Source organism: Balaenoptera physalus (genome assembly GCF_965194825.1).
Source record: "Balaenoptera physalus genome assembly, chromosome: 13".
NCBI lineage: Eukaryota > Metazoa > Chordata > Mammalia > Artiodactyla > Balaenopteridae > Balaenoptera > Balaenoptera physalus.
In genome coordinates this window covers 10111305-10131313 of record NC_138892.1, presented here as the reverse complement: position 1 = coordinate 10131313, position 20009 = coordinate 10111305, and the positions used below count along the sequence as shown (strand labels likewise).

At 40.4% G+C, this 20009-nt stretch overlaps 1 protein-coding gene and 1 pseudogene across 5 annotated transcripts in view; one reads left to right on the top strand and one right to left on the bottom strand.

Moving 5' to 3' along the window:
• Positions 1 to 20009, top strand: part of LOC309640812 (large ribosomal subunit protein uL22-like) — a 47550-nt pseudogene that overhangs the window by 6131 nt on the left and 21410 nt on the right. The window lies entirely within an intron of this gene.
• DMC1 (DNA meiotic recombinase 1) overlaps positions 6008 to 20009 on the bottom strand; it is a 41096-nt gene continuing 27094 nt past the window's right edge. For 3 of the 4 annotated variants that reach the window (XR_014252398.1, XM_082420074.1, XM_082420075.1), the window contains 2 exons: positions 16752 to 16868; positions 6008 to 8665 (listed from right to left, as the gene is read on the bottom strand). Coding sequence is in view for 3 of the 4 variants with exons in the window: in XM_082420074.1 (XP_082276200.1) it covers positions 8596 to 8665; positions 16752 to 16868 (187 nt within the window). In the remaining variant the exon portion in view is untranslated. Of the gene's footprint in view, positions 8666 to 16743; positions 16869 to 20009 lie in introns of those variants that run through there. The other variant, XM_082420077.1, reaches the window with a different exon arrangement.

Here is a 20009-nt window from a genome sequence, read left to right as displayed (position 1 = left end):
TGTAATGAGCCACCAGAACCCATGAATAATTCAAGTTTTATATCCAAGCAGCCTTATTCTGATTCCGTGTTCATCAAGCACCTTTAGCTTCACATGAACTTGCTCACTGAGGCAATGGGTTGGTTGTTCAGGTCAATCTTCACATCTGGTCTGCTTGACATTATATTCTATTCTTCGGTGTCACTGGCATCCTGGTATACTCTCCCTGGCAGAGTGTGTGCTTAGTCAGACTGAGACATCTCTCTAGAAATTAACCAGTACTGGGGCACTAACATATTGAAGATGAAGATTGAAGCCCTGACCCTGAGGCATGGAACATTCACCACCATATGAAATCTCCTGGGAAAAAAATCCAACTAGCTTTTCCAGGCTGAAACCCCTCTCTGTGCCTGCCTTCAGACTTACATAGTCTTTAAAATGTTATTTAAATATTTAAATCATGTGTTTCTATTTAACTTTACAAGAGTTTGTGTCTCACATCCCTTACCATATTGTAAGCTCTTGAAGACAAACTCTCCCCACCCCAAAGGGCGCAACACAGTACCTTGGAGAAAACTGTTATACTGATGACCTCCAAGAAAACACATCTGGTATTCAAGCCCCGGTGTAGTCCCCTCCCACAAAGACTCCGGGTTTCTTGTGTGACTTGCTTTGGCCAATGAGACACTAACAAGCATAATGCAAGTAGAGGCTTGATAAGCACTTGCCCTATTGGAACCCAGCTGCCATGTAAAGAAGCTCAGGCTAGACTACTGAATGATGACAGAGAGAAGTCTCACCCTTTCAACCATCCCCACCAAGACCCTAGGTATATGGGCGAGGCCATCTTAGACCCTCCAGCCAACCAATGAACTGAATGCAGCTGTATGAGTGAGCCGTTTCCTTGCTTCTAAAAGAATGCCTTGTCCTTCTTCTAGATGTGATCAAGTTAGGATGTGAAGGTAGAACTGCTATAGTCATCTTTTGACCATAAGGGGAGCTTTTAGAGACCCAAACCAGCACGACGATGATGGGAAAGTGGAGAGAAAAGAAAGAACCCGGGCCCTTGATAATATTATAGAGTTGCTGAATTAACTAACTAAGGAGTTGGTTGACTTATGGACTTTTTTAATTTAAAAAAAAATTTGTTTATTTATTTACTTTGGCTGCATTGGGTCTTAGTTGCGGTGTGTGGAATCTTTCGTTGTGGTGTGCGGGCTCTCTGTTATGGCACGCGGGCATCTCTCTAGTTGTAGCGTGCCGGCTCTAGAGTGCACAGGCTTAGTTGCCCTGGGGCATATGGGATCTTAGTTCCCCTACCAGGGATTGAACTCACGTCCCCTGCATTGGAGGGTTGATTCTTAACCACTGGACCACCAGGGAAGTCCCTGGGCTTTTTATTATGTGAGATGGCATATTTCCTCATTGTTTAGGTTGCTTTGAGTTGGGTTTTCTGTTACTTGCAGCTGAGGGCATTCTAACTGATATACTCCTCAACCAACTTTGCTGGTACAAGTACAAAACTCCTGAAATGCTCTGCATAGTATATACAGTAAGTCCCCTACATACGAATGAGTTCAGTTCCGAGAGAGTGTTCGTAGGTCCAACTTGTTTATAAGTCCAACAAAGTTAGCCTAGGTACCCAACTAACACAATCGACTATATAGTACTGCACTGTAATAGGTTTATAATACTTTTCACACAAATAATACATTAAAAACAAACAAACACAAAAAATAAAGAAAAGTTTTAATCTTACAGTACAGTACTTTGAAAAGTACAGTAGTACAGTACAACAGCTGGCATACAGGGGCTGGCGTCAAGTGAACAGGCAAGAAGAGTTACTGACTGGAGGAGGGAGAGGAGGTGAAAGATGGTAGAGCTGAAGGATCGTCAGCAATAGGAGATGGAGGGCAAGCTGCCATTTCACTCACGCCTGACATTGATGGCACAAGTTCTGGTTCTTTACTGGATTCAGTTCTATCTACCCTCTTGAAAAAACGATCCAGTGATGTCTGGGTAGTAGCTCTTTCTTTTCTCGTCATAGATGACACGGTAGCACTGGATTGTATTCTGAACAGCTGCTGCAACCTTCATATACCATTCTACATTCAGGTCCTGTGCCTCAAAAACTAACAGTACCTCCTCAAATAAAGAAAATCCCCTTGCCATTTCCTGCATCGTGACTCTCTTTGGTTCTGCAGCTACTTCTTCTTCCTCTTGTCTCTCTTCATCCTTTCTCTGGGCCTCCAATTCCTGGCACTTCTTAGCAGTACCAGCTACATCACCGCTGCTTTTACACTTGCTTCCAGACATCCTGGGCTTGAAATAAAGATACTGTACTATTGTACTCTATACAAAGTACACAAAAGCACAACCACTTGTAGAGGATGCACGTATGTGACAACATACACCAGACACGTGAACTAACTTACGTGATTAGATATATGAATGCACGTTCGCATCTTTGAAGGTTCACAACTTCAAGGTTCATATGTAGGGGACTTACTGTGATAGACATTCAAGAAATTTGTCATTGCTGAGAAAGTAAAAGAAGATTTTGTGGTAGAAACTGCTAGTTGCTTACCCAACAGCCAATCTCCCTTTCCTCATTAATTACAGAACTACGAATTTCAGCTGGGCATATCACTGCCTAGAACAGAAGACAGTATTTCCCTACTTTTTTATATAGAGATATGGCCATATGACTGAGTTCAGGCCAATGAGTTGTAAGCAGAAGTGTTGTGTGTGTGTGTGTGTGTGTGTGTGTGTGTGTGTGTGTGTGTGTGTGTGTGTGTTGGGGGGGGCGCTTCATAGGAGCTGACTCAGCTGGAAAGAACCTTTTTCTGCCCTTCTGCCTTTCACCTTCATTCGCCCAACTTGATTTCTCTGACCATAGTTCCAGTAACATCTTAGGCCATGAGCTGACCTTGAGAATGGAAGCCAAGAGCAGGATGGAAGCAGAAAGACAAAAGCCTGGAGTCCTGATGACAAAGTAGAGCCACTATAATAGCTCTGGACTGCCTGGCTTCAGATTTCTTGTCCATGAGATAGAAACAAACCTCGATTTTAAGACACTATTATTTTGGGTTCAGCCAAGAAAAATTCTGACTAATAGTCTCTTCAACAACTTTCCTTTTAAAATATTGAAGACTGGTAGGGACTTCCCTGGTGGCGCAGTGCTTAAGAATCCTCCTGCCAATGCAGAGGACACGGGTTCGAGCTCTAGTCTGGGAAGATCCCACATGCAGAGGAGCAACTAAGCCCGTGCGCCACAACTACTACTGAGCCTGAGCTCTAGAGCCCGCGAGCCACAACTACTGAGCCCACGTGCCACAACTACTAAAGCCCACGCCCCTATAGCCCGTGCTTTGCAACAAGAGAAGACACCACAGTGAGAAGGCTGCACACCACAACGAAGAGTAGCCCCCGCTCGCCGCAACTAGAGAAAGTACGCGTGCAGCAGTGGAGACCCAGTGTGGCCAAAAATAAATAAATAAACAAACAAACATAAAAAAATAAATAAAATATTGAAGACTGGTATAGAAAAGTATGCGAATAATAAGGAATCATCCACCTGACTGTTAAGTAAGACCTTCCTGGCTTCCTTTTTTCTGGTCCCCTGAAGCAGCATTTGGGTGTCACCTTGGGTGGAGTTCTAGATTGCAAGTAATAGAATCCGACTCTGGCTACTGAAGCAAAGAGAAATTTATCAGAAGGACATTAGGAGTCATTGAAGGCAGGAGGCTGGAGAACCACCATAGGAATGGACAGGAGTCTAAGCAACTCTGCAGTTTAGGAGTCAGAAACCTGCCGTCTAGCAGCAGGAACAGCTTGTTCAGGTCAATACCACTGCTGCTGGCCCTACTGCCCTTGCTGTCATTGCATGTATCAGTGGCCTCTAACCCATGCTCTCATCCTTGTGACTGTCGCTCAGTATCCAGCGTCTCAGGATAGACTACATGAACTGGGGAGAGGTGACTCTTTACAAGAAAACCAGGGTGTTATTATGATGGATAAATGGAAATTGTGCAACCAAAAAAAATGATAAACATCCAACAACCCTGAGTCAGGTGAAGGAGACTTGACTGGCTGCAACTTGGTGTCTAAGGTCCCAATCCCTCTCCTCTCCATGAAAGATATCCCTTCTCTGAGTCTAGTCTATTGTATTCCCTATTTTTGGCTTGACCACCCTGTTCTGATCTCCTGGCTTTCTGTCCTTGTTTGTTCTCTGTTCTTTTCTTTTCTTAAAAAAATATTTATTTATTTATCTGGTTGCACTGGGTCTTAGTTGGGTCTTAGTTGTGGTAGGCAGGCTCCTTAGTTGTGGCAGGTGGGCTCCTTAGTTACAGCTCCAGGGCTCCTTAGTTGTGGCATTCAAACTTGTGGCATGCATGTGGCATGCATGTGGGATCTAGTTCCCTGAGCAGGGATTGAACCCGGGCCCCCTGCATTGGGAGTGTGGAGTCTTATCCACTGTGCCACCAGGGAAGTCCCTGTTCTTTGTTCTTTATGGAATGATTGAACAGGAAAGTTAGAAAGGATGGAAGAGATCATCTATTTCAATCTCTTCATTTTCTAAATGGATACTAGGTTTCCCCAGATCTTGACTTCCATGTTTCTGATTGTAGCAGGTATTGAGTTCAAGTGGTATCTTGTGCATCCTGGTGTCTGACCCTTAACTGTACCTGATTCTTACTGTTATTTAATTGTGTCCCCCTTAAAATTTATATGTTGAAGTTCTAACCCCCAATTAATCAGAATGTGACCTTACTTAGAAATAGGGTCATTGTAGATGTAATTAGTTAGGCTGAGGTCTTACTGGAGTAGGGTGGGCCTATAATCCAATATGACTTGTATCCTTATAAAAAGGGGAAATTTGGACACAAAGACATGCACACAGGGAGAAAACCATGTGAACATGAAGGCAGAGATCAGGGCGATTCTTCTACAAGCCAAGGGATGCTGAAGATTACCAGGAAACCACCAGAAGCTAGGGGAGGGGCATGGAACAGATTCTTCCTCATAGCCCTCAGAAGGAACCAACCTTGATCTTGGACTTCTGGCCTCCAGAACTGTGAGACAATAATTTCTGTTGTTTAAGCCATCTAGTTTGTGGTGCTTTATTATGGCAGCCCTAGCAAAGTAATACAAGCTAACCTTCCCAGGTAAAATACCTAATCTTTATTCTACACTTCTTCATTCGTGTTCACGATACAAACATAATCTCCTCTCATAGGTTAAAGAACTTTGTCAAGTCACCTGTGACTCTGCCTTCTCTTCCTCTTTTTATATTCAATCTCACACCAAATCTTAACTACCTTTCTGAACTGTCCATTTCATTGCTATCACCCTAGTCCCATTCTTTTTTTTTTTTGTAAAGTTTATTTATTTATTTATTTTATTTTTGGCTGCATTGGGTGTTTTTGCTGCGCACGGGCTTTCTCTAGTTGTGGCAAGCGGGGGCTGCTCTTCGTTACGGAGTGCAGGCTTCTCATTGCGGTGGCTTCTCTTGTTGCGGAGCATGGACTCTAGGCACGTGGGCTTTAGTAGTTGTGGCTTGCAGGCTCTAGAGCGCAGGCTCAGTAGTTGTGGCGCGTGGGCTTAGTTGCTCCGCAGCATGTGGGATCTTCCCGGACCAGGGCTCGAACACGTGTCCCCTGCATTGGCAGGTGGATTCTTAACCACTGCGCCACCAGGGAAGTCCCCCCAGTCACATTCTTTTTTTTTTTTAATTTTATTTATTTATTTTATTTTATTTTTGGCTGTGTTGGGTCTTCGTTTCTGTGCGAGGGCTTTCTCTAGTTGTGGCAAGTGGGGGCCACTCTTCATCGCGGTGCGCGGGCCTCTCACTATCGCGGCCTCTCTTGTTGTGGAGCACAGGCTCCAGACGCGCAGGCTCAGTAATTGTGGCTCACGGGCCCAGCCGCTCCGCGGCATGTGGGATCCTCCCAGACCAGGGCTCGAACCTGTGTCCCCTGCATTGGCAGGCAGATTCCCAACCGCTGCGCCACCAGGGAAGCCCAGTCACATTCTTTATCACTTCACAACTGATTTATCATAACCATTCCTAAATTATCTCCCTGATGCCAGTATTATTTCCTTTATCCATTTTCTGCATCTCTGTCAAATTAATCCTCCAACTTCCCATGCCAGCAACCTCCAATCAGAGCATACCTGAGGCCTTTCCTATTTTTCTCTATAAAGCTTTCCCATTCCTCTGCCTGCCTTTGAGTCTCTGCCAAAAGCAAATGAAGGTCACTGACTCTTGCTGTAGCAAACTCTGAGTAATTAGCCTCTGTTCTCATTTGGTGGTTTTTGCTTATTTCCACAGAATGAATAATCTGTGGAAGAAAAAGGCATGCTTTTTCTAGTGTGTTTTCTAACTTGCTGGGATATAAGCCTAGAGATACAAGCAGCATCTTGGCTATTTAGTATGTGGCAAGAGCGTGTCAAAGAACAATAGCAGCATGGAAATGAGCCGAGCAGGAGATGGAGACAGAGAGAAAAGTCCTAATGATTCTCTTTGAGATCTTGGCTCCAGCTGTGGCTAAAGTTAGCTTTACTTCTGGACTTTTCAAACTCTCTTGAGCCAGTGAATTCATGTCTTGCATTTGCTAGTTTGAGTTTCTGTGGCTTGCGACTAAAAGAGTCCTGACCAATAAAATCTCTTTTTTGAGTCTCTCTCTCCCGCTTGGAATAAGCCAAAGCTATTTGTACAGTCAGATGGAGAGGGAGGACTGGAAAGACCTGATGCTTTGATCATTGGTGGCAAATTGAACCCTGACCTAGAAAAGTTCAGTGGGCACTGCACAATCTGCTATGCTGTCCCAAAGTTGAGCCCCAAGTTTACAGCTTTTTAGTTCACATTCACATGCTCAGTTACTGTTCTCCAAAGCAGGACATATCAGAGTGGCTGGATCCAGAGAGGTTTCCAGCCTTAGCCACGAGCCATATTGAAACCAGCCTTCCCCACAGAACTGTAGGCCCTTGTGTTGAGCCCTGGTTTCCAACTCTACACCAATGGGTAAATTCTCCTTGTCAGGGGGGTACTCAGCTTAACCTAGAAAATTTTTCTGAAATTCAAATCTTGGGAGTTTTATTTCCTTTCCTATCAAACAGCTCTGGGCTCCTATACAAATTAGTCCATTCCTTCTCCAGGACTTGGCATACCAGGGAATCTCTAGTAGATGCTGTTTTTGTCAAGTAGCAAAACCTTCCCTTCCCCAGGAAAAAGTGTGCACTTATATTTGCATACTAAGAAAAGGCATTTAACTGACTTTGCAGAATACAGAAAATCTGCTCCACAGTGACTTTAACGTCTGCTTATTCAGAGGAGCAGCTTCTGAGCTTTAAAAATAATAAAATTAAAAAGCTCTTATTTCCCAGAACTCCACACTGTGAACAATTTCTGCTTGCCAGGTTGGTCTCTTTGTTTCCAAATCCCAGCTTCTATACCTTGCACATGCTGTCCTACAGCTTAACCTTTCCTCTCCGATTTTTGGAATCACAGAATCCAAATTAATTATAATCATTTGTCCTCTCATCCTTTCATAAATATTAGTCTTTTCTCTTAACTAGTATACACATTCTTTGAGGGCAGGAACCATACTTCTTTTGTACATTCTTTAGCACTTAGCATTCAATATACAATTGGTGAGTTAATGACTTAACGGATAATCAAATACCTTTTGTAACAAATGGTACTTTCAATACTTGAATTCTCATACAAGTGGATGCAACATAAGAGATGAAATCTTTCTGAGATCTATAAACATTGTCACTGTAAATATTATTAGTGTTTTAATTAATAAATATTTTTATCATACATACATTTTGAAAACTAGATTTTATTTTCATTTAATTAGAGAAACCAATATTTTTTATACATTTATAAAATTAGTATCCAGAAATTTTACATTTAAATTAAGTTTAATATTTTAAAGAAGATTCTGAATTCTCTACCCAAAACTTAAAATATAAAAGTCATGCTATCTTGACCACCCAAAATTATAAAGTTCCTAATTACCTTCCTTTTTATCTTCCCAATAAAATATGTATGTATCAGAAGTACATTTTTAAAAAGTAATTTCAACTTGTCAAAAAGTCAAATGATTTAAAATTTAGCTTAATTTAATGTTTATTTTCTGCTGCTATAAATGTGAATATATAGTTGATATCATATATTAAAAAGCTCTTTTGTGTGTCCTGTAAACATTCTTCCCTTAAATGTCTCCCTCCTTTGGAAGTGTATTCACTTCTGTAAGTGTTTGGGGGGCAGCTGTAGGAGGAGGAGACATTTCTGAGCTCTTAGACTTGCCATCTGCTTAGTGGCTCACTTTGGGAAGCTAAAGTGAGGTACCCCTTCCCCAACGATTTTTCAAAAGGTTTATTCATTCATATACATATTTATATTCCTGAACCGACATACAATGTGTAGTTGTTATAAATCAGAGACCTTTAAGATAAATATGATTTAATTCTCTTTTGCTGGCTTTCCTTTAATAACACATGAAAAAAACCAGACTCTTACTTCAAGATCTGAAATTTGAGACTGCTTTTCCATTTCTTCAGCTCCTAATAAGCACTAAGAAGCAATTTGCATCAATTCGCCACCTACTCCTTGGCATCCCCAATTCCTCCAGCAGTTATTGCGAAGGTGGCTTCATTTTCAGGCATCTCGGGGCTAACAGAATACAAAGGAACACAAGTTTATAAAAAGCTCTATTTCTATAAATACTATATTCATGTCACAGCATCATATTCCTATTAGTCTGAGTCTCCAGAGACATGTGAGTTGGTACAGCTAAATGTGGACTACAGAATTTTCCTACAAGTATTATCAACCATCACAAACATTTATCGAACAACTTCTATATGTAAGGTTCTAAACGTCAAGAAAAACTACCCCACACTTGGAAATAGGCAAAAAGGGTAACTGTGTGCTCTTACAGTGCACTGTCAGGTATTGGGTAGCAGACCCTTAGGGGCTTATCTGATTGTAAATGGGTATGTACCTCATACAACTCAATAACAAAAAACAACCCAGTCGAAAAATGGGCAGAAGACCTAAATAGATATTTCTCCAAAGAAGACATACAGATGGCCAATAGGCACGTGAAAAGATACTCATCATTGCTAATTATTAGAGAACTGCAAATCAAAACTACAATGAGGTATTACGTCACACCGGTCAGAATGGCCATCATTAAAAAGTCTACAAATAGGACTTCCGTAGTGGCGCAGTGGTTAAGAATCTGCCTGCCAATGCAGGGGACACAGGTTCGAGCCCTGGTCCGGAAAGATGCCACATGCCGCGGAGCAACTAAGCCTGTGCGCCACAACTACTGAGCCTGCGCTCTAGAGCCCGCGAGCCACAACTACTGAGCCTGCGCTCTGGAGCCCGCGAGCCACAACTACTGAGCCTGCGCTCTGGAGCCTGCGAGCCACAACTACTGAGCCCGTGTGCCACAACTACTGAAGCTTGCGTGCCTAGACCCTGCGCTCCGCAACAAGAGAAGCCACCGCAATGAGAAGCCTGCTCACTGCAATGAAGAGTAGCCCCCGGTTGCCGCAACTAGAGAAAGCTGCGTGCAGCAATGAAGACCCGACGCAGCCATAAATAAATAAATAAAAATTTAAAAAAACAGTCTACAAATAACAAATGCTGGAGGGGGTGTGGAGAAAAGGGAACCCTCCTACAGTGTTGGTGGGAATGTAAATTGGTGCAGCCACTATGGAGAACAGTATGGAGCTTCCTCAAAAAACTAAAAATAGAGTTGCCATATGATCCTGCAATCCCACTCCTGGGCGTACATCCAGACAAAACTATAATTCGAAAAGAGGCATGCACCCCTATGTTCATAGCAGCACTATTTACAATAGCCAAGACATGGAAACAACCTAAATGTCCATTGACAGATGAATGAATAAGGAAGATGTAGTGTATATATATATGTATATGTGTGTATACACACACACACACACACATATATACACAATGGAATACTACTCAGCCATAAAAAAGAATAGAATAATGCCATTTGCAGCAACATGGATGAACATAGAGATTATCATACTAAGCGAAGTAAATCAGAAAGAGAAAGACAAATGCCATATATCACTTATATGTGGAATCTAAAATATGACACAAATGAACAGAAACAGACTCACAGATACAGAGAACAGACTTGTGGTTGCCAAGGGGGGGATGGGGGAGGGAAGGATTGGGAGTTTGGGATTAGCAGATGCAAACTATTATATATAGGATGGATAAACAACAAGGTCCTACTGTATAGCACAGGGAACTATATTCAATATCCTGTTTCCATAATGGAAACAAATATGAAAAAGAATATATGTATAGCTGAATCACTTTGCTGTACAGCAGAAGTTAACACAACATTGTAAATCAACTATACCTCAATAAAAATTTTTAAATGGGTGTGCAAATTTCCATTGACTAGACTAATGTAGGCAAAAACCATGAAAGACTTTGAAATGAACTAAAAGATAACTGAGTACCTTCAGCGAAAAAATAGGTTTCCTAACACATCCTTCCAGGTTATTCAAATCTATGAGGACTCCGTGGCTTTCATTGTCTTTGAGCTGTTTTACAACTCCATGAGCTGTAGAAAACTATGAGTAATACAAATTATCCTGGTTCATAGAAATGTAAATTGTGTGAGGAGGAATGCAATTGATTATTGTCTTATGGATATTGACCCATTTTTTATCAATTTATAATTCATTTCAGCATTACTTGTTTGACTACATATGTGTGGTAATTTGATTTTTCCTTTGATCTGGTTATAAAATCTTATTGGTTCCTGCATGAGTTAATGAGTTAAATAAAATCTTTGACATTTTATACTTGTACGAGTCATGATTTCATGCTCTTTTAAATTTTACCTTTTAATTTATCTACAGCTCTATAGGAGTAGAGATTAATTTGTAGAAAACTGATAATGCAGATTATTCTTATGATGCCAGTCTATAGCAATGGAAATGAATTTCATTGTGTACAGAAACAATTGATTTCTCTCCAGTAGAAAACACAACTTCAAATGTTACAATTTATTGCCTGGTAGGATATTAACCAGTTTTGCATCTATTATCAAATTTATTTCAGCATTGCTTTGACCGACTACATAAATCTCTGTTCCTCAAATTATCCTTTGAATCAGTGGTTTCCTCATTAATTAAGGAGTTGAATAAAATCTTTGACACATCCATTTTATGCTTATTTGCAGAAAGTGATGTTTTTAACTCTTTGAAAATCATACTTTAGCATGTACTAGACCCCACAGAATTTACAAAAATGAGACAGTCTTTACTCTCAAGAAGCCTAAAAGGTGAGCTATGACATAACAAATACGCAAAGTAAGCTAAGTTCCATAAAGTCAGTATATGTTATAGAACTCTAAGGAAAGAAGTTATGCAGGCTAGGTTGATCAGGAAAGATTTCATAGATAATAGAGGACTTCACAGAAGCCTTTGAGGCAGAAATTGGGGTATTCCATTTCTAGCATGAACAAAAGAGTAGGAATAGAGAAGCTTGTCTTGTGTATAAGAAAGAGAGGAAGAATAAGAAGTTAGGTTTAGATATGTTGAGCTTGAGATACCTGTGGGGCATTGATGTTGAGGAGGTCTGCAAGTAGTTGGAAATGAATATCTAACACTTGAGTAAAATGTTAGACTAAAAATAGGAATTTGAAAATCACTGACCATGAGAGAAAGAGCCTACTGCTACTTTGTGCTGTTATTCTATTCAGATTATGGTGACTGTACGGTAATATTAATAGCTTCCATTTATTAAGTATTTACTAACTATTATGTGTCAGGCTCCCTTATATTATTTCATTTAAACTTTACAATTACTCTGTTGGGTGTGTATTATTATCCACATTTTATAGATGAGAAGACTGAGGTTCAGAGAAGTAATTTGATCAAGGTCACAGTGCTGGGAATTGAAGATGCCAGGATTAGAGACTAAGGTATTTGATTCCAAAGCTCATGATCTTAATCAGTAGGCTATATTGTCATGCAAAATTGGTTTTTTGTTTTTTGATTTTGTTTGTTTGGTTGTTTTGTTTTGTTTGGAGGGTGCAGATTAGCTAGTATACTTTGAGCACACCATGGGTAAGGTTACTTCCCTTAAGAAAGAGCAGAGGAATCTCCCTGGAGGATAGAACATGAGCTATAGATAAAGTAGGTCTTGCTAGACTGAAGTTGGAGTTAAAGAATAAGAAAGCCTGAGTGGAATTAGAAAATAACTTTTTGACTTTGATGGAAAATAGTCAGCCACTTAAAAATGGCAGGAAGACAAGGAGTTGAGAAAGAGGGAAGCCAAGTGAAGTATCTGCAAAGTTGAACCAGGGTTTTTTGCTTGTTTGTTTTGGTTTTGAAACAGAATAAAAAACAATTACTTTAGAAACTTGACCATTTGTATGTCTTTTTATTTTTTGTAATTGTTTAAAATTTGATTTTCCTTTGAATTCAGTAGAGTTTTAATGTTCACTGATCTCAGATATGCTAAGTAGAATAAAATAAATGGGGGTTTTATTCACTCAAAGATTTAAAGAGAGAAAATATACACTTGAGGGCCAGTTATAGTTACTTACAGAAGCAGTAACTATAGGTTATTCAAGGAAAAAGGCTAGGTTCGCTTTTGTAGTCACTCCTGTACTCCTGGGAATTATGAGAACCCTTTTCTGCTCAATTCTTGGGGAATACTGTTTTAACAAGAAATGTCTTTCTCTTACATCTGTATAAGGTAGTAGTTGAAGCCATAGGAGTAGCTATAGCAGAGTAGCTATTACTACCCTGAATAGATAATCCTTAATAAACTAAGAAATAGTGTAGTGGTTAAAAGTGTAGACCCTAGATTCAGACAGCATAGATTCTAATCCTGGTTCCATTACTTATTGGTTTTGTGATGTGGGGCAAGTCCATTCACTTACTCATTAAGAAAATATTTACTGGGACTTCCCTGGTGGCGCAGTGGTTAAGACTCCGCCTGCCAATGCAGGGGACAGTGTTTGAACTCTGGTCCGGGAAGATCCCACATGCCGAGAAGCAACTAAGCCCGTGTGCCCCAACTACTGAGCCTGTGCTCTAGAGCCCGCACACCACAACTACTGAAGCCCGTGCGCTCTAGGACCTGCGTGCCACAACTACTGAGCCCACGTGCTGCAACTACTGAAGCCCGTGTGTCTAGAACCCATGCTCTGCAACAAGAGAAGCCACCACAATGAAGCCGTTGCAATGCACATCGCGACGAAGAGTAGCCCCCGCTTGCTGCAACTAGAGAAAGCCCACGTGCAGCAACGAAGACCCAATGCAGCCAAAATTTGAAAAAAAAGAAAAAAGAAAAAAAAATTTACTGAGCACTTCCTATATCCCTGTTGTAGGCACTTGAGATCTGTATGTGAAAAAAATAGGCAAAGATCTCTGGCCTTGTGGAACTTATATTTGGGGGAAGGACAGACAGACAATAAATAATGGACATAATAAATAAATAAATATGTGATATGTTAGAAAATAAGTGTTATAGGGAAAGAAAAAAATAGAGCTGGATAAGGGAGATTGGAAGCATGGAAACTGGGACAAGGCTAGCTGCAATTTTAAATAGGGAGATCAAGGTAGGCATTTTGTTGAGAAGGTAACATTTGATCAAAGACTTGAAGGAGGTGAGGGAGATAGCCAGAAAGAGGGCTATGTGGGGGAAGCTTATTCCAGGCAGGGAGAGCAATAATCACAGAAGCGAGGCCCTAAGGGAGGAGTGTGCCTGGCATGTTTCTAGAATATCAAGGTGCCCACTGAGGTTGAAGCACGGTGAGCAAGGGGGAAAGCAGGAGGAATAAGAATAGGGCCATTCATGTAGTGCTCTGTAAACCAGTGTAGAGACATGGGCTTTTATTCTGAGTTAAGATGGGGAGCCATCGGAGTGTTTTAAACAGAGGATAGATATGCTCTGACTTGGTGTTACAAAGGATCATTCTGGCTTCTGTGTTTAAAATAGACTGTAGAGGGGCAGTGGTTACCTAACTACTTGGGGGGCCTTGGTTTCCTCATGAGTAAATGGGGATAATAATCTCTATCTCTTAAGGTAGTCCTTAAAAACAATGAAAAAGTAAATAAATAAAGCACTTGGCAGAAGCCTAGCACATAGTAGCCACTCAGTAAGTGTTAGCTATCATTTTTAGCATCATGATCTTCTCTACCAAAAAGTTTTTTCTAAAGTCAAGGAGAATTCTTTGTGAGAAATCTTTAGGGACCAGAAAGAAGGCAGTACAAGATGCACAGCAAATTAAGTTTTCACATTTTAAGTTCTGATCTAGTTTTGCTATTTTTATTCAGATTTATGGAAAGTTGACATGACTAACTTCTATGATAATTTTAATTATCCTTTGTTGAGTCTGCAGAACCCTAGTGTTCTCTTAGGACTGTAAAAACTGCAGGGGTTATTTGTTCCTAAAAGTTTGGAGGACTTGATTAAATATACAAATGATTGAATATGTAGATGGAATTCATTCATTTATTAATTCAACAAATAGTTATTGAGCTCTTACTATGTGCCAAGGGCCATGCTAGGTGCCCTTGCATGGGGACATTAGTGAACCAGACTCAGTCCCTGTAGTGAGGGAGAAGTACATGTAATCAGCTGATTACAATTCAGAGTGAAAAATGTTTGGGAAAGTTCTAAGCACAGCAATCGGTCCAAGATACAGACCAAGAAATTTTAGTAAAAATACGGAACAATCCTACTATCTACTTAATTCAACAAAGAACATTTGTAACAAATTTCTAGAGATTGCTGAAGCTCCACAAAGCATAGCACTTGCATATGTGTATCACAGTCTTCTACAGGGACTGATGATGAAAAGCAAAATGGTCTGAATAAAAACCAGATAGAGGGGGGAACTGATTATTTAATATTTTTCAATGACAATACATAGTAAGTACTGTGATTCATAAGCCAAAACCAGATTAATAGCTCATCTGATTCCTTTTTGGCTGATTTTTCCCTCCCTAGGGTAAAGAGTTATTACAAATCTTTACCTTGTTGCCAGGATTGCTAATCAGTCAGTCACAAATACATCTATTATGTCCGAGGCACTAAGAATACAGTGGTAAGCAAGAGAATAGTATCTCTGTCCTCAGGGTATTTACTGTCTAGTGTGGATGACATATGTTACATAAATCATTACCAATGGAATGTAAGCTCCATGAGGGCAGGGCCTTGTCTTTTGGTTTTGTTCACTGCTCTATCCCCAGAGTCTAGAACAGCTGATATGTAACAGGTTTCTCTGTAAAAACTTATTAAGCTTATTAACTCTTTTTTTTGTACTGTTTGATTTTATTTATTTATTTTTTACCATGTACATCAATTATGTTGTCAAAGTTTATTCATATATTTGCACATGTATATATATGTATAATATATATAATACTTGCATGTACATACATATATATAAAATGAGTGTATGTGTATATATGTACATCTACATATATGCATATACATACACACACACACACACACACACGTATGACTCCTTTTGAATTTGGACAGAAAACCCCAATGGTTTCAGTTTCCACAGGAGAAGCTGAAGGTGACGTGACCTTCCAGAACATTCCAGCACCATCTTTGCAGGGGGAGACAGGAGAGGGGTAAGAAGTACTATGCAAGCCTTACAGGAAAAGCCACGTTATTGCTTTTTTTAACAATAAAACCACCAGCCTCCTTCCAAGCTGCATACTTGCAAATCTTGAAAAGTTCGAGAAAAATCTTTAGCCTCAGCCCCATGCCAGGCTCTAGTTTTGCAGTTTACCTCTAAGTGGCTGAAACATTAGCTTTCTCACTCTAAAGAATGTTTCCTTACTCTCTCGGTTTATCAGCTTCAAGGGCCCAAGGAGCTTTCTCGGGTCAGAGAGGGGCCTAGGTCTGCAAGAGCTGGAGCTAGAGGCCTGGAGCCCAGCAACCCTACCAACTGGCCCAGCGGCACCCTATGTGTTGAAATCCAGCTCCAACAGCAGTCCCACCAGCCCCAGGTCTCTGAGACACGTGCTCAGAAAGCGACCAGAAGCCACCCCTTCCAGCTCAACCTTTCTAGACCCAGTCAAAGTCATGACTCCTGAGGAACAGCTGCAGGGAAGGTGGGGGTACCCTCCCCTGCCAACCCCTCAGAGATAAACACAACAGATGGGCAAAAATGGGGGAGGTCCACAGAGAAGGGTCAGCAGCAATGCTCAGGAAGGGGTGGGTAATACCTCCCCAATTCAAATCGCTTTAGGTTTGTTGCTGGTAAAATCTAAGCTTATAACTGTTAATTAAATAAGTAAAGTACTGTGAAAGAATAAAAGGTGTAATATAGAGTATTAGCTTAGAATGTAAGGGTCAGGGAAAGGTTCCTTGAGGAAGCGATGTTTAAACTGAAACCTGAAAAGAAAACTGGCAGAAAGAAAGAAGAACATCCCTATCACGTGCTGTACTTTTCCTGTATTTACCTCACTTCAACTGGAATCAATTATTTCATTTTCTAGCTTCACTGTAAGATTTGGAAGGTCAGAGACCAAGTCAGTTTGTCAACAAGATCCCCGAATCCCTAGAACCCAGTACGTAGTAGGGACTTACCAATGAATTGAATACTTTTTGAGAAGGAAATTCAAACATGTAGTGTCTGCCAGTGGAATAATTATAGCCTCTCAGGAGAGGCAATTCTATATAATACCATATGCACAAGAATCTGATTAAGATAAGAAATATTTACCTGTCATAAATCTTGGCAATTCTCAGCTCTCCTCTTCCCTTTCGCAAGCTTATTCTTGTTGTTGAAGCATGAGCTAGAATGTGTCCCCCGATGGGTTTTTTGGGGTCGGCCTGAAAACTGAATTAATAAAACACCTTTTCAGGTTTCATCATATGGACTATATACAGTACTACCTGCAATTACAAGGCAACTTTTCTGTGGAGTATGGCAGGGGACAGAGTAGGTTTGCGTTCTAAACAAGCAGAGGCTTGTTCATAAACCAGGGAATGGGCTAGAGTTTGGAGCTGCTATGTACCCCATTGCCATCCAGTTCAGGCTTCTGAGATTCCTATGATAAATGGTTCATGTTTTGTTTGATTTTTTAAAAGTAAAAAACACAAATAAAACACTACTAACTGTTTTAGGATAAATCTTGGGGTTAAGCAATTTTTCTTTACAAAATACAAAGATTGAATTTATTCATTCATTCATGTATCAGAAGTATTTATTAATGGCTTACTGTATGCCAAGCACTATTCTAGTCTAATGAATAAGCAATACCCAACCCTCCCTCATGATGCTATGCTGTAAATGAGAGCAGATTGAGAACCTCCTTCTTATTCATTAACTGTACATTGGAAGCCTTCAATGTTGTACTGGTTATGAATTTGAGGTGAGAAGAATCTCAGAAATATCTTTATCGCTGATGTCTAAAGTTTATTCTTCTAAAATAGGATACAGAAAAGATAAGCTCTTACTATGATCTTATCAATTCAAAAATATATTATGATTGCAATGTAGTTACAAATATTGACACTCTTGAGAGATATACTCACTAGGGGACTAACACTCACTTGGCAAAAAGTGAAAGGTTCTTAATAAACCTAATATAGTAAGTCTTTCAAAAAAGCCTAGGTGCAAAAAGCCTCCGCAAGATACTAGCAAACCGAATCCAGCAACATATCAAAAGGATTATACACCATGACCAAGTAGTATTTATTCTAGGAATGCAAGAGTGGTTCAACATAGGAAAATCATCATTGTAATATACCATATCAATAGAATGAAGGAGAAAACCACAAGATCATCTCCTTTGATGCAGAAGAAAATCTAGGCTTCAAAATCATCAATAAATGGAACTGAACTTAAACAGGTTACACTTGATCAAAATAAATTTTGGTGTAACATAATAGCCTTAGCTTTGGGAGAATTCAGTTGCAAGTCAATTCAAATTCTGCTTGCTCCATGAAGTTCAGGATTCTGTTTACTGTAAGCATGAGGCTTGGTGTAGTGATGATGTGGCTGATTGACGCGAGGCTAAAGAGATTGTAGGTTAATGGGGATATGAAGCTCTCTGGGAAAGGAGTCTGCTAATATAAACTGCTGCATTTATTTTATTTTATTTTTTATTTTTTGGGGCCACACCTCGCAGCACATGGGATCTTAGTTCCCTGACTGGGGATAGAAACCGCACCTCCTGTGTGGAAGTGCGGAATGTTAACCACTGGACCGCCAGGGAAGTCCCAAACTGCTGCCTTTTGATGGCTGTTCATTTCACTGCTTAGAGTCTTAGGTGGTGGGATTTTAGTCCATCATATATCTAAGCTGACTTGTCTTCACTCAGGGTACCACGGGGATGGGTTGGTTGGCTGTCCGTTAGTGCCTTCTGATTTTTGCGGAGTCAAACAATTGAAAAAAATAAACAATAAACTGCTGCTTGATTAAATGGCTCACAGGTTAGGACCAGCTGGCTGGGGTTGGATAGGATTGATTGATTCAGCAGGTCCAACGTGAGAACAAGAACAGAGAGTTAGTTTTGGAGTGAACCACTATCAAGAACGTAGCATCCAGGCAGGTGAGACTGACAGAAGTTAAGAAGTCAGAAGATAGGTTGCTTTACTCAGACAGCTGAAAGGGTAGTAAAGCAATGAAGCCCTTTCAGTTGGATGAAATAGCTAGAGATGAATTGTCTCTATAATGCTTACAGATCAATGCCACTCTTTTTAATGGAATAACTCTAAACCTTCCAGGTTACCCTCCATTACAGGTGGTTCTTCAAGGTCTTAAAAGAATCCTATGTTCTACATAGATGGGCTGCTTGAGGGCCTGATGATATTCTCAGCTGGGCTGTGAACTCTGAACTTGCAAACACTGTATTTATGCTTCTTTAGTGCATTTTTCATGTCCTGCCTTTAGTGCTATTATTATTTACATATTATATTCCCCCTCAATCCCTCGCCTATTACCTATCACTAAGCTCCTTAAGGGCACATGACATTGTATTCAGCTCTGTAGCAACCAGCCACACAGTGGGTGCTCAAAAATATTTTTTGAACTTAAGACATAGAAGTTACAAAAATACCAAGGAGAATATTGGGCAATAGAAAGATAGGTGCCCCCACAGCAGGTAGACCAGTTAGAAACTGCTATGAAGAGGGGACAAGAAAGGAGAGTCGGGGTTCGCTAAATGGGCAGAGAGAAGTTTTAACAGCTATGTTAATGCTTCTCACAGATGGTCTCTCCATACTGCCTAGTAATTCTTCTATATGACATGGTTAACCTCACCTCTCCTTTACCAAACTTTCAGTAGTCTCCTTAAGCGCTCTTTTCTGTTCTTTTCCCTAACTTTGGATGACATTGCCTGCTTCTTCACAAAGAAAAGGAGGGCTCTCAGGAAGACAGTCCCTCAACTTCTGCTTCTTTTTTTCTGCTACCTACATACAGTCCTCCCTCGGTATCCACAGGGGGATCCGTTCCAGAACCCACCTCCCCACCATGGATACCAAAATTCACGAATGCCCAAGTCCCTTATATAAAATGGTGTGGTATTTGCATGTAACCTACACACATCCTCCCATATACTTTATTTTTATTTTTTTAAATTAAAAAAAAAATTTATTGGAGTATAGTTGATTTACAATATTGTGTCCTCCCATATACTTTAAATCATCTCTAGATTACTTATAATACCTAATACAATGTAAATGCTACATAAATAGTTGTAAATACAATTTAAATTCTATGTAAATAGCTGCTAGAGCACGGCAAATTCAAATTTTGCTTTTTGGAACTTTCTGGCTTTTTTTTTTTAATTTATTTATTTATTCATTTATTTAATTTTTGGCTGCATTGGGTCTTCGCTGCTGCATGCGGGCTTTCTCTAGTTGCAGTGAGCGGGGGCTACTCTTTGTTGCGGGGCTCAGGCTTCTCATTGTGGTGGCTTCTCTTGTTGCACAGCACAGGCTCTAGGCACGTGGGCTTCCGTAGTTGTGGCACATG